Here is a 19,889-nt window from a genome sequence, read left to right as displayed (position 1 = left end):
ATAGCTCGAGCTGAGTGAGGTTGGATGGAGAGCGTTTGTGAACAGCAGTTTTCAGCTCTTTCCAGAGATTCTTGATTGGATTTAGGTCTGGACTTTGACTTGGCCATTCTAACACCTGGATACGTTTATTTGTGAACCATTCCATTGTAGATTTTGCTTTATGTTTTGGATCATTGTCTTGTTGAAAGACAAATCTCCATCCCAGTCTCAGGTCTTTTGCAGACTCCAACAGGTTTTCTTCAAGATTGGTCCTGTATTTGGCTCCATTTATCTTCCCATCAATTTTAACCATCTTCCCTGTCTTTGCTGAAGCAAAGCAGGCCCAAACCATGATGCTGCCACCACCATGTTTGACAGAGGGGATGGTGTGTTCAGTGTGATGAGCTGTGTTGCTTTTACACCAAAAATATCATTTGGCATTGTGCCCAAAAAGTTCGATTTTGGTTTCATCTGACCAGAGCACCTTCTTCCACATGTTTGGTGTGTCTCCCAGGTGGCTTGTGGCAAACTGTAAACAACACTTTTTATGAATATCTTTGAGAAATGGCTTTCTTCTTGCCACTCTTCCATAAAGGCCAGATTTGTGCTGTGTACGACTGATTGTTGTCCTATGGACAGACTCTCCCACCTCAGCTGTAGATCTCTGCAAACAAAACTGCGGGAATGGTAAGTGCGCACACGCAGGATCTCAAGGAATGAAGGGACGTCGCTTATGTAAATCCATGGTATCACGCCCACAGGGGCGTGATATCATGGAAAACATGTAAACGCCCACAGGGCGATGCGACGCACATGGGGCTAGGGCCCCTGCTCATTTATATAGGGTACACATAAGTAATAAAACATATTTTTATACATGCACATTACACAATATTACAACACAGGGATGGGTAAGAAGGGGTTACTAGGCCACACATCACACTGCTACAAAAACATAAAACACCAAGTATATTTTTTATTTTTCATTATTTATTGTGCATGAAGTGCAATAAAATGCTAAATTGTCAAAATACAATATCACACCACTTTTAAATCTTCATTATTTATATATGCCAGAAAAGGTCTAGCATGAGATAAGCCCCCTTGGATTCTCTAGGCTTTAGGCCATTTTAACATAGCAAAGCTATAAATCAGCATACGGAAGCCAATATAGGATACGTTACACTTCTGGGTTTAGCTGATATAATACTGATGTAAAATACCGACCAATAATGCTCTTCAAAAAGTGGCATAAGGGTGAACCAACATCTTTGTTTTATGGTCCGTTTATAGACTGCAACGTCCAGACCGAACATGGGCCTCTTGTTCCAAACTAACAGTTTGGTCCAGACATTGTGGTCTATGCATGGACATGTGAATTTACTCTAAGGCTATGTGCCCACGGGACAATGTACCAGCGAATATATCCGCAGGTACGTCCGCAGATTTACCGCAGCTGCTCCCCGGAATCCGCAGCTATCCATTGCTGTGGGATTCCAGCGAAATATCTGATGTAAACCTGCGGACATTCATGCGACTTACCTGAGGAAGTCCCAGCCTCTACCTCCATAGTGGAGAGGCAGGACATCTGCAGGTATTTCCGCAAAAAGAATTGACATGCAGTTACGTGCGGCTGCCACATATCCGCAGGATATTCCGCAGCCGAACATACCGCAGCATGGACACAGCACTCCCCATGTACCATAGGATAACATGGGGAGTGTCTGTACTTGCTAGAACCTGCGGATTTATCTAGGAAATCCAGATAAATCCGCAGGTTTACGGTGGCAAAATCAGCGGGTACATAGACCCGTGGGCACATAGCCTTAATCAGATTTCTGTAAGTGAAGCTAGCAGTAATTTACAGTGCTATTAATAACAAAATATCTCATAGAAAAAAATTTCAGCATTAGTAAAATACATATTTCTGATAGATCTAAAAAAAATGGTAAAACAGCACGTGTCAGTAGTCTTAATCCTGCAGAACTACTGATAATGCTAGATAGACCTGTTGAAGTACAGTACAGACGAAAAGTTTGTACACACCTTCTCATTCAAAGAGTTTTCTTTATTTTCATGACTCTGAAAATTGTAGATTCACATTGAAGGCATCAATTACCACATGTGGAATGAAATACTTAACAAAAAATTGTGAATCAACTTTTGCTTTGATTATTGCTTTGCACACTGCATTGTCTTGATGAGCTTCAAGAGGTAGTCGCCGGAAATGGTTTTCACTTCACAGGTGTGCCCTGTCAGGTTTAATAAGTGGAATTTCTTCCCTTATAAATGGGGTTGGGACCATCAGTTGTGTTGTGCAGAAGTCTGGTGGATACACAGCTGATAGTCCTACTGCATAGACTGTTAGAATTTGTATTATGGCAAGAAAAAAGCAGCTAAGCAAAGAAAAACGAGTGGCCATCATTACTTTAAGAATTGAAGGTTAGTCAGTCCGAAAAATTGGGAAAACTTTGAAAGTGTCCCCAATTACAGTGGCAAAAACCATCCAACGTTACAAAGAAACTGGCTCACATGAGGACCGCCCCAGGAAAGTAAGACCAAGAGTCACCTCTGCTGTGGAGGATAAGTTTATCCAAGTCACCAGCCTCAGAAATTGCAGGTTAACAGCAGCTCAGATTAGAGACCAGTTCAATGCCACATAAAGTTCTACCAGCAGACACATCTCTAGAACAACTGTTAAGAGGAGACTTTGTGCAGCAGGCCTTCATGGTAAAATAGCTGCTAGGAAACCACTGCCAAGAACAGGCAACAACCAGAAGAGACTTGTTTGGGCTAAAGAACACAAGGAATTGACATTAGACCAGTGGAAATCTGTGCTTTGGTCTGATGAGTCCAAATTTGAGATCTTTGGATCTTTGTGACGCAGAAAAGGTGAACAGATTGACTGTTCATGCCTGGTTCCCACCGTGAAGCATGGAGAAGGAGGTGTGATGGTATGAGGGTGCTTTGCTGGTGACACTGTCGGGATTTATTCAAAATTGGAGGCATACTGAACCAGCATGGCTACCACAGCATCTTGCAGCGGCATGCTATTCCATCCGGTTTGCGTTTAGTTGGACCATCATTTATTTTTCAACAGGACAATGACCCCAAACACACCTCCAGGCTGTGTAAGGGCTATTTGACTAAGAAGGAGAGTGATGGGGTGCTACGAGATGACCTGGCCTCCACAGTCAAAAGACCTGAACCCAATCGAGATGGTTTGGGTTGAGCTGGACCGCAGAGTGAAGGCAAAAGGGCCAACAAGTGCTAAGCATCTGTGGGAACTTATTCAAAACTGTTGGAAGACCATTTCCGGTGACTACCTCTTGAAGCTCATCAAGAGAATGCCACGAGCGTGCAAAGCAGTAATCAAAGCAAAAGGAGGCTACATTGAAGAACCTAGAATATAAGACATACTTTCAGTTGTTTCACACTTTTTTGTTAAGCATTTAATTCCACATGTGTTAATTCATAGTTTTGAGGCCTTCAGTGTGAATCTACAATTTTCAGAGTCCTGAAAATAAAGAAAACTGTTTGAATGAGAAGGTGTGTCCAAACGTTTGGTCTGTACTATATTTTCAGGTCTTCTATTCAGCACTGTCAGTTTTGCAGGATCAAACTCTTGACAGACACCCTTTAGTAACTTGACTCACTTTAATCCCTTCCAACCATGTGTGTAACAACTGGTCTATCAATACGGTAGAGATGTTCTGCTGGATGGAAATATCCAAGGTACTGCACGGAATCAGGCGTTGTGTCATTATGGTAGTGTCCTCCTTCCCCATGATGACTGAAGCAGTGGGTATGTTCAACACGTAGGTCAAAACCCTATGATGAAATATTCATTAGTAAAAAATAAATATTACAGTCTAGGGAGAGAGAGAAGGGGTTAAATCACGCTGCTGTGGAAGAAGAGATAGGACGACTCATGATTTATTCATCATTGCATTTCAGAGAATAAAATCTCCTTAATCAGGACAAAAATCACAATAAATGGTGCAGGATACAAGAGGCGTATACGGTATATACAAACCGTGCATTTGGAAAGAAAAAAAAATGGCGCATGAGTATCGGCCCTACACCAATCAGGTGATCGGCGGGAAAAAGAGAATTAGAATTACATTGGTAGACAAAAAAGGCCATATAACAGTTACAAAACATTATAAAGAAAACATATTAGAGTTGAAAGTTAATCTCGTTTACTATGTCCTTCATCTATTCTTTATTTAGAACACATTGCTATAATTTTTTTCTTTTTCTTATCCACTTTATTGTAATAAAATATTTTAGTATGTTTTACTATTCCTTGTGTAGGCATTTACTGTAACTTAATTATATAATTTACTGTACCATGTTGCTGCCCTATTCCTATATCTGTTTACATAGTTTGCTTTCCTCCACATTCATTACCCCTTATGCTTTTTCTTTACCTCTTCTTTTCTCTTCCCTTGTTATAGTAGCACATGTTACCTAGCCTGTTTCCCACGCTGGTGAACTCAGGTTACCCAGGAGAGCATGAGCACTGGGATTTTTCCCAATTTGAACTACAGTTACGCTTCACACATGCACATTCCCTATTTTCTCATGCTTTCTTACTAAATTTACCTCTTTACGCATGCGCAGTTAGGCCCCCTTCACACGCACGTGAAAAACACGTGCATGTCTTACGTTCCGTTTTTCTGGTCTGTGTTCCGTATTTTATGTCCGTTTCTCCGGTACGTGTGACATCCGTGTGATGGCGTATGCTAGCCATGTGTGCGTGTGGAATGTCCGTGTGGGCGTGAGATACGTACATATAATGTCCGTGTGTTGTCCGTGTGAAATGATCCGTGTGTGATGTACAATGTCGTTGATACATACCCGCTGACAGCAAATAGAGTCGCGTGATGAGAATGAACTCGGGTGAACTTCACCCGACTTCATTCTCATACCGCGGCTCTGTCGATGTGGTGTTCTGATTAGCGGTCACCCGTGAAGGACTCACTGGTGACCGCTAATCCCCTGAGTGACTGAAGTGAGCAGCGCGATTAGCGCTGCTGTCACTCAGGCTACCCACGGCTAGCTGGAGTCCTCCACCCGAGACCGCAACTCACCTGTGACTTCATCGCTGATCGCGCAGCTCACTTCAGTCACTTGGGTGACTCACTGTCACAGTTGGAGGATCCAGCGGTGGCCGTGAGTAACCTGACTGACGTCATCACTGATCGCGCGACTCTCTTCAGTTGCTGTGTGGAGCTGACAGGAGCGGCAGGTGTTCTACTGCAGCTCTTGTCAGCTTCATGCAGCTGAGCTGAGAGCGTCACGGGACCTCTGTGGATTACACCGGACAAGGATGGGTTTTTGGGGCTTAATAAAGTGGTGACCGAGGGTGTTTGTTATTGATTATTATTTCAAATAAAGGATTTTTTGGATGTGTGTGTTCATTTACTTTAACTTACAGGTTAATCATGGAAGGTATCTCGGGCAGACGCCTGCCATGATTAATCTAGGACTTAGTGGCAGCTATGGGCTGCCATTAACTCCTTATTACCCAGATTGCCACCGCACCAGGGCAATTCGGGATGAGCTGGGTAAAGTCCCGGGACTATCGCATCTAATGGATGCAGCAATTCCGGGCGGCTGCTGGCTGATATTGTTAGGCTGGGAGGCTCCCCATAACGTGAAGCTCCCCATCCTGAGAATACCAGCCTTCAGCTGTGTGGCTTTACCCTGGCTGGTTTCCAAATTGGGGGGGACCGCACGCCGTTTTTTTTAAATTATTTTTTTTTTATAGCTCGATATAGACCCGCCCACCGGCGGCTGTGATTGGTTGCAGTGAGACAGCTGTCACTCAATGTGGGGGCATGTCTAACTGCAACCAATCATAGGCGCCGGTGGGCGGGGAAAGCAGTGAATACGAGATTGAATAATGGGCAGCCGGTATTTTCAAAATAATAAAAGCCACCGGAGTTTTTATTATCAGCTGTGCAGCGCCGCGGCAGTGATCGGGGAACGGTGAGTATGAGAGAGGGGGAGAGACTGTCAGAGAGAGAATAGAGACCGACCGACAGACTGAGGGAGATTGACTGACATACACGGAACAAAAAGATTGACCGACATCGCTTCAAAAAAGCACAAAACGGACACGAACCATACGGAGCTGCATCCGTGTCATGTACGTGTGCTCACGGACCCATTGAGCTTAATGGGTGCGTGTGTGCGTGTTTCGTGAGGAAAACGGACATGCATCCGTGTGTTACGGACAAACAAACATATCACGCACTGTATGGAAAAACGCACGTGTAACTCCATACATTGAATAACATTGGAGTACGTGTGTCCGTGTCTCCGCTACGTGCAGGAACGGACCAAACACGTACCGGAGACACGTGCGTGTGAAGGGGGCTTTAGACTGTTTCATGTTGTACAACAGAGTAAGCAGGGATTATACCACACACAGTCGCTTCTAATTCAATGCCACTTGGTAATTAATAAATTCAAGCGCCAACACTTACTGATTTTTATGCACACATGGGGCAGATATAATTATCTACACCTTGATTAACATATTCCATTCTACCCTTGACAGATCAAATCCTTTTTATACCGGTTGGCCCTAGATATCATGTCCTTCATATTCACATATCCCTATAGTAATATTTTGTGCCACCTGACATTTTTTTACCTCTTATTTTAACCTCACTCCCGTTAGATATGTTCTGTGTAAATAAGAAATCATTAGTGAAGAATGCTTTCAGTCTATCCTTCACCATTTTTACCCAGGCTATCACATACCGTATATACCTGTCCACTTTATTACTAAAAAGTATCCGATTTCCTAGTATCCCTGATTCCCTCACCCTTCTCAACTTCCTGCCACAGTTATACATTTACCCAAAGGTTTATTTTTTTTTCTTTGTATAAACAATGCCCAATTTCCCAATTCTAATCTTTTTTTCTTGATGTTTTGGAACTGTTGTAAGGCCTTTTTTGTCTAGCATTGTAATTATTTATTTTCCGCTATGCAACATCCAGCAGCAGTTCAGCTGATTGCAGTAGGGTCGTTACTAGGGATGATCAAATACCTCAAATATTCGGCTTCGTGAATATTTTCCAAATAGGTCACCGCTATTCGACTATTCGCGAATATTCGATGCGCAATGTAAGTCTATGAGAAACCTGAATAACAACTATTCGGAACTATTTGGGCTTCCCATAGAGACTTACATTGCGCATCGAATATTTGCATAGCGGCGACCTATTTGGAAAATATTCGCAAAGCCGAATATTTGAGGTATGCGATCATCCCTAGTTGTTACACATGTGCCTTTTTTTTTTTTTTACAAACGAACAGTTTGTATATTTACTTTTCTTGCATCCAGCACCATTTTTTGTGGTTTTGTCCTGAAAGAGAATTTCATTCTCTGAAACGCATTGATGAATAAATCATGACCAAGAACTTTGTCTTCCTGTCTCTTCTTACAGGGCAGCAGCTTAACCCCTTCCTGTCTGTCCCTAGTATTCAATCAATGTGAAGCTGTTGCAGCCATTACACGAGTCCACAGTGGTTGTGACTTTCACAACCACATATGGTGAGCATTCTAATAGTACTTTCCAAACTGTTTATACCAAGTAAAACCCTATTGAACTCGGTCTTCACAGCATTACAGTTATTTAAAATATTATATATACAGTGCTTTGGAAAGGTATTCATCCCTCTTGGTATTTTTCTCGTTTTGCTACCGCAACCTGGAATTTCATGGTTTTCTTTGAGGGTTTGGTTTGCATCAGTTAATGTAAAGAACATATCTACAACTGTGAAAATTTTGTTTTCTTTATATTATGAAGCAAACAACAAATAACAAATCTTCAGTGTGCATAACTATTCTGCAATAAAGTCAGTACTTTGTAGAACAATTGCAGCTGCAAGTTTCTTTGGAAAAGTCTCTGAGCTTTCCACTGAGATTTTTGCCCATTCCTCAAGCCAAAAGTGTTCCAGCTCCTTCAAGTTAGATGGTTTTCTCTGGTGAACAGCAATCTTTAAGTCTGACCATGAATTGTTATTTGGATTAAGGTCTGGGCTTTACTAGGCCACTCCAATACATTTACATGTTCCCCCTTAAACCGCTTGAGTGTTACTTGAACAGTATGGTTTTGGGTCATTGTCTTGTTGAAAGGTGAACCTCCGTCCCAGTCTGAAATCGCTGACAAACAGGTTTTGCTCAAGAATATCCCTGTATTTTGCCCTTTTGCACCATCAATCTTCCCCTCAACTATGACCACTTTCCCTGTTCCTGATGACAGAAAACATTCCCACAGCATGATGCTGCCAGCAACATGTTTCACTGTGGGAATGGTATTCTTGAGGTTATGAACTATGTTGGTTTAGCATCAGACATAGTGTTTACCTTGATGGCCAAGAAAGTAGGATTTTTGTGTACTCACCGTAAAATCTCTTTCTCTGAGTCTTCATTGGGGGACACAGGACCATGGGTTATGCTGCTGTCACTAGGAGGCTGACACTAAGTAAACATAAAAAAGTTAGCTCCTCCCTAGCAGCATACACCCCGAGCCGGAGGCGGGCTCAGATCAGTTGGTGCACAAGCAGTAGGAGGAGTACCAGAATCACCATACATAAACACAAGTTGTAACTAAAACAATGCAGCCGTGCAAACAAGAGGTCTATGAACATAAGACCACTGAAAAAATAGCAGGCAAATGCAATTGAATCAACCAAAAAACCAAGCAGGGTGGGTGCTGTGTCCCCCAATGAAGACTCAGAGAAAGAGATTTTACGGTGAGTACACAAAAATCCTACTTTCTCTATCGTTTCATTGGGGGATACAGGACCATGGGACGTCCAAAAGCAGTCCCTGGGTGGGAATACCGAAAAACCCGCAGAGGCAGACAACAACAACCTCCCTCGGCGGGCTTGCACTATAATTGAATGCTGCCACCCTATTACAGGTGCGCAACTGCTGCCTGCAAGACCTTTCTCCCAAAAATAGCATCTGCCGATGCTTGGGTGTGAACGTGGTAGAACCTAGTAAAGGTGTGCAGGCTAGACCAGGTGGCGGCCTTCCAGACCTGGTCGGCCGACGCCTGATGCCTAATCGCCCAAGAGGCGCCCACTGCGCGGGTAGAGTGCGCCTTTACCCCCCGCGGCGGAGACTTGCCCCGAATCCGGTAGGCCTCTGATATGGCGGAACGGATCCATCTGGCAATTGTGGCCTTGGATGCCGATTCACCCTTCTTGGGACCAGAAGGGAGAACAAACAGACCATCTGACTTACGGAACGGCGCGGTCCTGGAGACATAAATTCTAAGTGCACGCACTAGGTCCAGGGTGTGCAAGGACCTCTCCAAGCTGTGAGAGGGGCCAGGACAGAAGGATGGAAGGATGATTTCCTCGTTAAGATGGAACGGGGAGACCACCTTTGGGAGAAAAGCGGGATCTGGCCGGAGAACCGCTTTGTCCTGGTGAAAAATCAAAAAGGGGGAACGACAAGAGAGAGCTGCCAGCTCTGACGTCCTGCGAATAGAAGTGATGGCAACAAGAAACACCACCTTCCAAGACAGGTGAGACAGGGAAGATTCTCGCAAGGGCTCGAATGGGGAGCCCTGAAGTGACCCTAGGACTAGATTAAGGTCCCACGGTTCTAGAGGCCGACGGTACGGCGGTGCCAGGTGGGCTACTCCCTGGATGAAGGTCTTAACCTGTGAACGAGCGGCCAGTGGATTCTGAAACAGGATTGATAACGCCGATATCTGGCCCTTTAGTGTTGCGAGCGAGAGACCCGCATCTAGGCCTGACTGCAAGAATGCCAACAGGGAAGGAAGGGAGAAGGCGAGAGGAGAAGAAATATTCTGCTCTTCACACCACCTGAAGAAAACTTTCCACGTGCGGTGGTAAATCTTTGATGAAGATGGCTTCCTGGCCCTAATCATTGTCTGAATCACTCTTGAGGAAAAACCAGCCTTAGCTAGAACCCAGGATTCAATGGCCAGGCCGTCAAATTTAGGACCTGTGAGTTCTGATGGAAGAGAGGCCCCTGCTGCAGGAGATCTGGACGGTCTGGAAGGCGCCACGGAGCGTCTGCGAGGAGCTGAGTTAGTTCCGCGAACCATGCTCGCCTGGGCCAGTCCGGAGCCACTAGGATATATAAGAATAAGGCTGCACATCAAACATAGATAATGGTATAATGCCTCAAGCATATGGAAAAATATTGGAATATACAATGAAAAATGCTACTTGCTAATTTGAACATGTGAATAATGAATTGCATACCTGCTATGAATATTAGGAAAAAGGAGATATTTAGCAATCGCATTGATCAATGTAACTGAGCCCCAAGGCCTCGTCAAGGCATATCTCTATATTGGGGTCCCTAGCTCTGTGACCCTAACTGTGTGTCATCTCATTGCAATTAAAAACTGCTATGGGTGGAGAGGGGTAACTAAGGACTTTCTTATATAGGAGATGGAAAAAACATGGCCGAAAGGGGCGGAGCTGTGTTCACATTCAGAAAAAAAACTACATATAACTGAATAGGATAACTGAAGTGAGCACCAATATATATATATATATATGAGTGCAAGCCAAAAATACATACTATATATAAGAATAAGGCTGCACATCAAACATAGATAATGGTATAATGCCTCAAGCATATGGAAAAATATTGGAATATACAATGAAAAATGCTACTTGCTAATTTGAACATGTGAATAATGAATTGCATACCTGCTATGAATATTAGGAAAAAGGAGATATTTAGCAATCGCATTGATCAATGTAACTGAGCCCCAAGGCCTCGTCAAGGCATATCTCTATATTGGGGTCCCTAGCTCTGTGACCCTAACTGTGTGTCATCTCATTGCAATTAAAAACTGCTATGGGTGGAGAGGGGTAACTAAGGACTTTCTTATATAGGAGATGGAAAAAACATGGCCGAAAGGGGCGGAGCTGTGTTCACATTCAGAAAAAAAACTACATATAACTGAATAGGATAACTGAAGTGAGCACCAATATATATATATATATATATATGAGTGCAAGCCAAAAATACATACTATATATAAGAATAAGGCTGCACATCAAACATAGATAATGGTATAATGCCTCAAGCATATGGAAAAATATTGGAATATACAATGAAAAATGCTACTTGCTAATTTGAACATGTGAATAATGAATTGCATACCTGCTATGAATATTAGGAAAAAGGAGATATTTAGCAATCGCATTGATCAATGTAACTGAGCCCCAAGGCCTCGTCAAGGCATATCTCTATATTGGGGTCCCTAGCTCTGTGACCCTAACTGTGTGTCATCTCATTGCAATTAAAAACTGCTATGGGTGGAGAGGGGTAACTAAGGACTTTCTTATATAGGAGATGGAAAAAACATGGCCGAAAGGGGCGGAGCTGTGTTCACATTCAGAAAAAAAACTACATATAACTGAATAGGATAACTGAAGTGAGCACCAATATATATATATATATATGAGTGCAAGCCAAAAATACATACTATATATAAGAATAAGGCTGCACATCAAACATAGATAATGGTATAATGCCTCAAGCATATGGAAAAATATTGGAATATACAATGAAAAATGCTACTTGCTAATTTGAACATGTGAATAATGAATTGCATACCTGCTATGAATATTAGGAAAAAGGAGATATTTAGCAATCGCATTGATCAATGTAACTGAGCCCCAAGGCCTCGTCAAGGCATATCTCTATATTGGGGTCCCTAGCTCTGTGACCCTAACTGTGTGTCATCTCATTGCAATTAAAAACTGCTATGGGTGGAGAGGGGTAACTAAGGACTTTCTTATATAGGAGATGGAAAAAACATGGCCGAAAGGGGCGGAGCTGTGTTCACATTCAGAAAAAAAACTACATATAACTGAATAGGATAACTGAAGTGAGCACCAATATATATATATATATATGAGTGCAAGCCAAAAATACATACTATATATAAGAATAAGGCTGCACATCAAACATAGATAATGGTATAATGCCTCAAGCATATGGAAAAATATTGGAATATACAATGAAAAATGCTACTTGCTAATTTGAACATGTGAATAATGAATTGCATACCTGCTATGAATATTAGGAAAAAGGAGATATTTAGCAATCGCATTGATCAATGTAACTGAGCCCCAAGGCCTCGTCAAGGCATATCTCTATATTGGGGTCCCTAGCTCTGTGACCCTAACTGTGTGTCATCTCATTGCAATTAAAAACTGCTATGGGTGGAGAGGGGTAACTAAGGACTTTCTTATATAGGAGATGGAAAAAACATGGCCGAAAGGGGCGGAGCTGTGTTCACATTCAGAAAAAAAACTACATATAACTGAATAGGATAACTGAAGTGAGCACCAATATATATATATATATATATATGAGTGCAAGCCAAAAATACATACTATATATAAGAATAAGGCTGCACATCAAACATAGATAATGGTATAATGCCTCAAGCATATGGAAAAATATTGGAATATACAATGAAAAATGCTACTTGCTAATTTGAACATGTGAATAATGAATTGCATACCTGCTATGAATATTAGGAAAAAGGAGATATTTAGCAATCGCATTGATCAATGTAACTGAGCCCCAAGGCCTCGTCAAGGCATATCTCTATATTGGGGTCCCTAGCTCTGTGACCCTAACTGTGTGTCATCTCATTGCAATTAAAAACTGCTATGGGTGGAGAGGGGTAACTAAGGACTTTCTTATATAGGAGATGGAAAAAACATGGCCGAAAGGGGCGGAGCTGTGTTCACATTCAGAAAAAAACTACATATAACTGAATAGGATAACTGAAGTGAGCACCAATATATATATATATATATGAGTGCAAGCCAAAAATACATACTATATATAAGAATAAGGCTGCACATCAAACATAGATAATGGTATAATGCCTCAAGCATATGGAAAAATATTGGAATATACAATGAAAAATGCTACTTGCTAATTTGAACATGTGAATAATGAATTGCATACCTGCTATGAATATTAGGAAAAAGGAGATATTTAGCAATCGCATTGATCAATGTAACTGAGCCCCAAGGCCTCGTCAAGGCATATCTCTATATTGGGGTCCCTAGCTCTGTGACCCTAACTGTGTGTCATCTCATTGCAATTAAAAACTGCTATGGGTGGAGAGGGGTAACTAAGGACTTTCTTATATAGGAGATGGAAAAAACATGGCCGAAAGGGGCGGAGCTGTGTTCACATTCAGAAAAAAAACTACATATAACTGAATAGGATAACTGAAGTGAGCACCAATATATATATATATATATATATATGAGTGCAAGCCAAAAATACATACTATATATAAGAATAAGGCTGCACATCAAACATAGATAATGGTATAATGCCTCAAGCATATGGAAAAATATTGGAATATACAATGAAAAATGCTACTTGCTAATTTGAACATGTGAATAATGAATTGCATACCTGCTATGAATATTAGGAAAAAGGAGATATTGAGCAATCGCATTGATCAATGTAACTGAGCCCCAAGGCCTCGTCAAGGCATATCTCTATATTGGGGTCCCTAGCTCTGTGACCCTAACTGTGTGTCATCTCATTGCAATTAAAAACTGCTATGGGTGGAGAGGGGTAACTAAGGACTTTCTTATATAGGAGATGGAAAAAACATGGCCGAAAGGGGCGGAGCTGTGTTCCTATATAAGAAAGTCCTTAGTTACCCCTCTCCACCCATAGCAGTTTTTAATTGCAATGAGATGACACACAGTTAGGGTCACAGAGCTAGGGACCCCAATATAGAGATATGCCTTGACGAGGCCTTGGGGCTCAGTTACATTGATCAATGCGATTGCTAAATATCTCCTTTTTCCTAATATTCATAGCAGGTATGCAATTCATTATTCACATGTTCAAATTAGCAAGTAGCATTTTTCATTGTATATTCCAATATTTTTCCATATGCTTGAGGCATTATACCATTATCTATGTTTGATGTGCAGCCTTATTCTTATATATAGTATGTATTTTTGGCTTGCACTCATATATATATATATATATATTGGTGCTCACTTCAGTTATCCTATTCAGTTATATGTAGTTTTTTTTCTGAATGTGAACACAGCTCCGCCCCTTTCGGCCATGTTTTTTCCATCTCCTATATAAGAAAGTCCTTAGTTACCCCTCTCCACCCATAGCAGTTTTTAATTGCAATGAGATGACACACAGTTAGGGTCACAGAGCTAGGGACCCCAATATAGAGATATGCCTTGACGAGGCCTTGGGGCTCAGTTACATTGATCAATGCGATTGCTAAATATCTCCTTTTTCCTAATATTCATAGCAGGTATGCAATTCATTATTCACATGTTCAAATTAGCAAGTAGCATTTTTCATTGTATATTCCAATATTTTTCCATATGCTTGAGGCATTATACCATTATCTATGTTTGATGTGCAGCCTTATTCTTATATATAGTATGTATTTTTGGCTTGCACTCATATATATATATATATATTGGTGCTCACTTCAGTTATCCTATTCAGTTATATGTAGTTTTTTTTCTGAATGTGAACACAGCTCCGCCCCTTTCGGCCATGTTTTTTCCATCTCCTATATAAGAAAGTCCTTAGTTACCCCTCTCCACCCATAGCAGTTTTTAATTGCAATGAGATGACACACAGTTAGGGTCACAGAGCTAGGGACCCCAATATAGAGATATGCCTTGACGAGGCCTTGGGGCTCAGTTACATTGATCAATGCGATTGCTAAATATCTCCTTTTTCCTAATATTCATAGCAGGTATGCAATTCATTATTCACATGTTCAAATTAGCAAGTAGCATTTTTCATTGTATATTCCAATATTTTTCCATATGCTTGAGGCATTATACCATTATCTATGTTTGATGTGCAGCCTTATTCTTATATATAGTATGTATTTTTGGCTTGCACTCATATATATATATATATATTGGTGCTCACTTCAGTTATCCTATTCAGTTATATGTAGTTTTTTTTCTGAATGTGAACACAGCTCCGCCCCTTTCGGCCATGTTTTTTCCATCTCCTATATAAGAAAGTCCTTAGTTACCCCTCTCCACCCATAGCAGTTTTTAATTGCAATGAGATGACACACAGTTAGGGTCACAGAGCTAGGGACCCCAATATAGAGATATGCCTTGACGAGGCCTTGGGGCTCAGTTACATTGATCAATGCGATTGCTAAATATCTCCTTTTTCCTAATATTCATAGCAGGTATGCAATTCATTATTCACATGTTCAAATTAGCAAGTAGCATTTTTCATTGTATATTCCAATATTTTTCCATATGCTTGAGGCATTATACCATTATCTATGTTTGATGTGCAGCCTTATTCTTATATATAGTATGTATTTTTGGCTTGCACTCATATATATATATATATATTGGTGCTCACTTCAGTTATCCTATTCAGTTATATGTAGTTTTTTTTCTGAATGTGAACACAGCTCCGCCCCTTTCGGCCATGTTTTTTCCATCTCCTATATAAGAAAGTCCTTAGTTACCCCTCTCCACCCATAGCAGTTTTTAATTGCAATGAGATGACACACAGTTAGGGTCACAGAGCTAGGGACCCCAATATAGAGATATGCCTTGACGAGGCCTTGGGGCTCAGTTACATTGATCAATGCGATTGCTAAATATCTCCTTTTTCCTAATATTCATAGCAGGTATGCAATTCATTATTCACATGTTCAAATTAGCAAGTAGCATTTTTCATTGTATATTCCAATATTTTTCCATATGCTTGAGGCATTATACCATTATCTATGTTTGATGTGCAGCCTTATTCTTATATATAGTATGTATTTTTGGCTTGCACTCATATATATATATATATATTGGTGCTCACTTCAGTTATCCTATTCAGTTATATGTAGTTTTTTTTCTGAATGTGAACACAGCTCCGCCCCTTTCGGCCATGTTTTTTCCATCTCCTATATAAGAAAGTCCTTAGTTACCCCTCTCCACCCATAGCAGTTTTTAATTGCAATGAGATGACACACAGTTAGGGTCACAGAGCTAGGGACCCCAATATAGAGATATGCCTTGACGAGGCCTTGGGGCTCAGTTACATTGATCAATGCGATTGCTAAATATCTCCTTTTTCCTAATATTCATAGCAGGTATGCAATTCATTATTCACATGTTCAAATTAGCAAGTAGCATTTTTCATTGTATATTCCAATATTTTTCCATATGCTTGAGGCATTATACCATTATCTATGTTTGATGTGCAGCCTTATTCTTATATATAGTATGTATTTTTGGCTTGAACTCATATATATATATATTGGTGCTCACTTCAGTTATCCTATTCAGTTATATGTAGTTTTTTTTCTGAATGTGAACACAGCTCCGCCCCTTTCGGCCATGTTTTTTCCATCTCCTATATAAGAAAGTCCTTAGTTACCCCTCTCCACCCATAGCAGTTTTTAATTGCAATGAGATGACACACAGTTAGGGTCACAGAGCTAGGGACCCCAATATAGAGATATGCCTTGACGAGGCCTTGGGGCTCAGTTACATTGATCAATGCGATTGCTAAATATCTCCTTTTTCCTAATATTCATAGCAGGTATGCAATTCATTATTCACATGTTCAAATTAGCAAGTAGCATTTTTCATTGTATATTCCAATATTTTTCCATATGCTTGAGGAATTATACCATTATCTATGTTTGATGTGCAGCCTTATTCTTATATATAGTATGTATTTTTGGCTTGCACTCATATATATATATATATATATATATATATTGGTGCTCACTTCAGTTATCCTATTCAGTTATATGTAGTTTTTTTTTCTGAATGTGAACACAGCTCCGCCCCTTTCGGCCATGTTTTTTCCATCTCCTATATAAGAAAGTCCTTAGTTACCCCTCTCCACCCATAGCAGTTTTTAATTGCAATGAGATGACACACAGTTAGGGTCACAGAGCTAGGGACCCCAATATAGAGATATGCCTTGACGAGGCCTTGGGGCTCAGTTACATTGATCAATGCGATTGCTAAATATCTCCTTTTTCCTAATATTCATAGCAGGTATGCAATTCATTATTCACATGTTCAAATTAGCAAGTAGCATTTTTCATTGTATATTCCAATATTTTTCCATATGCTTGAGGCATTATACCATTATCTATGTTTGATGTGCAGCCTTATTCTTATATATAGTATGTATTTTTGGCTTGCACTCATATATATATATATATATTGGTGCTCACTTCAGTTATCCTATTCAGTTATACGGAGCCACTAGGATGACCGGTATCCCTTCCGCCTTGATCTTCTTGAGGACCCTCGGAATTAGAGGGAGCGGAGGGAAGATGTACGGGAGACTGAACTGGCTCCATGACAGGGTGAGGGCGTCGACTCCTAAAGCCAAGCGGTCGCGGCACCGCGCTACAAAGTGCGGAACTTGACGGTTGAACCGGGAGGCCATTAGGTCCACGTCCGGAACTCCCCATCTGTCGCAGATCTGGTTGAAGACTTCCCGGTTGAGGGACCATTCTCCGGAGGCGAGGCCTTCCCTGCTGAGGAAGTCCGCCGCCCAATTGTCCACGCCTGGGATGTGTACCGCTGAGATCAGGGAGTGATGACACTCGGCCCAGTGCAATATCTTCTTGACTTCTCGCATCGCCCCGACACTTCTTGTGCCGCCTTGGTGGTTGATGTACGCCACCGCCGTCGCATTGTCCGACTGGATCCTGACCGGGCAACCCTGTACTAGGTGCCGAAACTGCTGCAAGGCTAGCCGGATGGCTCTTATCTCCAAAATGTTGATCTGGAGACAACTCTCTCTCGGTGACCATCGGCCCTGCGCTGTGTGATGTCGAAACACTGCTCCCCAGCCCTGGAGACTGGCGTCGGTGGTCACTATCTTCCAGTGGAGCGGGAGGAAAGACCTCCCTGATGCGAGGTTGCGCTGATTGAGCCACCAATGGAGGGAGTTGCGGGTCTCCGGCGAAAGATGAAACCTGCGGTCCAGAGAAAAGGGAGATCTGTCCCACTTCTTCAGCAAGGCCAGCTGGAGTGGCCGGAGATGGAACTGTGCAAAGGGTACCGCTTCCATCGCCGCCACCATACGACCGAGGACTCGCATGCCGAACCTGATGGACACTTGGCGCTGATGCCGAAGAGCGCGGAGTCCTCGTTGTAGGGAGGAGATCTTCTCCTGTGTGAGGAAAACTCGCCCTTGGATGGTATCGAATACCATGCCTAAAAAGGTGATCCGACGGGCCGGGATCAGAGAGGACTTCTTCCGATTTATCAGCCACCCTAACCGTGAAAGGGTGTCGATCGTGACCTGAACCCCGAGACGACAGTCCTCGAAAGAAGAGCCCTTTATCAACATATCGTCCAAGTACGGGATGACCATGACACCCCTGGCATGCAGGACGGACATGGCAGCAGCCATGATCTTCGTAAAGACCCTGGGTGCGGATGCGAGGCCGAAGGGAAGAGCTGTGAACTGGAAGTGATCTTCCGCTATCGCAAAACGGAGGAACTGTTGGTGAGAGGTGGCTATCGGGACGTGAAGATAGGCGTCTTGAATATCCAGCGATGCCAGGAATTCGCCTACCTCCATGGACGCGATGACGGACCGGAGTGACTCCATTCGAAACGGCCGAGGTCTCACCGACCTGTTCAGAAGCTTTAGGTCGAGGACGGGACGGACAGAGCCGTCCTTTTTGGGGACCACGAAAAGGTTGGAATAGAACCCCTTGAAACGCTCTGCGGGAGGGACTGGTACCACGACTCCGGTTCGGAGGAGGGAGTCTATGGAGTGAAAGAACGCGCGAGCCCGCGCGGTAGACTCGGGAGGGCGAGATAGGAAAAAACGTCTCGGTGGCTTTGCCTCGAATTCTATTTTGTAGCCTGATGTGATGATCTCTCTGACCCAGGCATCGGCGGTCAGGGGGATCCACACATGCTGAAAACGAGACAGGCGCCCTCCCACAAGTCTGGCGCTGTTGCGCGCCGACCGCGAGTCACTTGGAGGAACGACGGCGGTAACCAGAAGAGGATCTCGTGGACTGGCGGGGGCGTGAACGCCAGGCGGGATTGGTCTTGAATGACGGGGTCTTCCTGTCTCTCGGAGGAGAGCGGCTTTTCCGCGGCTGGGGATTGGAGCTGAAGCTGCGAAAGGACCGGAAACGAGCGGTGGAGCGCCGATTCTGGAAGCGCTTGGGGCGCAATTGGGGGAGAGATGTACTCTTTCCTCCCGTTGCATCGGAGATCAGCTGGTCCAGCCTATCTCCGAAGAGACGCTCCCCTAGGAAGGGCAGGGAAGTTAGTGACTTCTTAGAGGCCGCATCCGCGTTCCAGGAGCGGAGCCAAAGGGCTCGACGGATGGCCACATTGTTGCTGGCGGCCTGGGTCGCGCAACTTGCAGACGCCAGGGCTGCATTGAGCAAGTACTCACCCGCGAGGGAAATCTGCGAGGCGATGGGAACCAGGTCCGGATTGGTAGGAATGGCGCGGAGACCGCCGCGTAGCGTGTCCGCCCAGGACATCAGGGCCTTCGCCACCCAAACCGAGGCGAAGGCCGGAGAGAGGGATGAGCCCGCTGCCTCGAAGGCGGAACGGGCCAACCTGTCAATAGTACGGTCCGTAGGATCTTTTAGAGACGTACCGTTAGTGAGTGGAAGGACTGTGTGAGAAGACAGGCGGGAGACTGGGGGGTCAACCACAGGGGAACCTGCCCAATCCTTTCGAAGACCCTCAGGAAAGGGATAATGCAAATCGATGGACTTACCGCTGGTAAATACCCTGTCCGGCTGTTGCCTGTGGCTGCGCAGTAACTCAGCGAATTCTGGATGTCCGCTGAATGTGTTCTGGGCCCGCTTCACCCGCT

The 19,889-nt window shown here is 43.1% G+C and overlaps 1 protein-coding gene across 3 annotated transcripts in view; it reads right to left on the bottom strand.

The window, feature by feature from the left end:
- Positions 1–949: 949 nt before the first annotated feature.
- Positions 950–19,889, bottom strand: part of C2H11orf54 (chromosome 2 C11orf54 homolog) — a 79,665-nt gene continuing 60,725 nt past the window's right edge. For all 3 annotated transcript variants that reach the window (XM_075336345.1, XM_075336346.1, XM_075336347.1), the window contains one exon: positions 950–3,810. In XM_075336345.1, coding sequence (XP_075192460.1) covers positions 3,637–3,810 — 174 coding nt within the window. In that variant the 3' untranslated portion in view covers positions 950–3,636. The remainder of the gene's footprint in view (positions 3,811–19,889) is intronic.

This window comes from Anomaloglossus baeobatrachus, chromosome 2, assembly GCF_048569485.1.
Source record: "Anomaloglossus baeobatrachus isolate aAnoBae1 chromosome 2, aAnoBae1.hap1, whole genome shotgun sequence".
NCBI lineage: Eukaryota > Metazoa > Chordata > Amphibia > Anura > Aromobatidae > Anomaloglossus > Anomaloglossus baeobatrachus.
The sequence above is the reverse complement of the archived record's forward strand: the minus strand, read 5'-3'. Positions and strand labels throughout refer to the sequence as shown.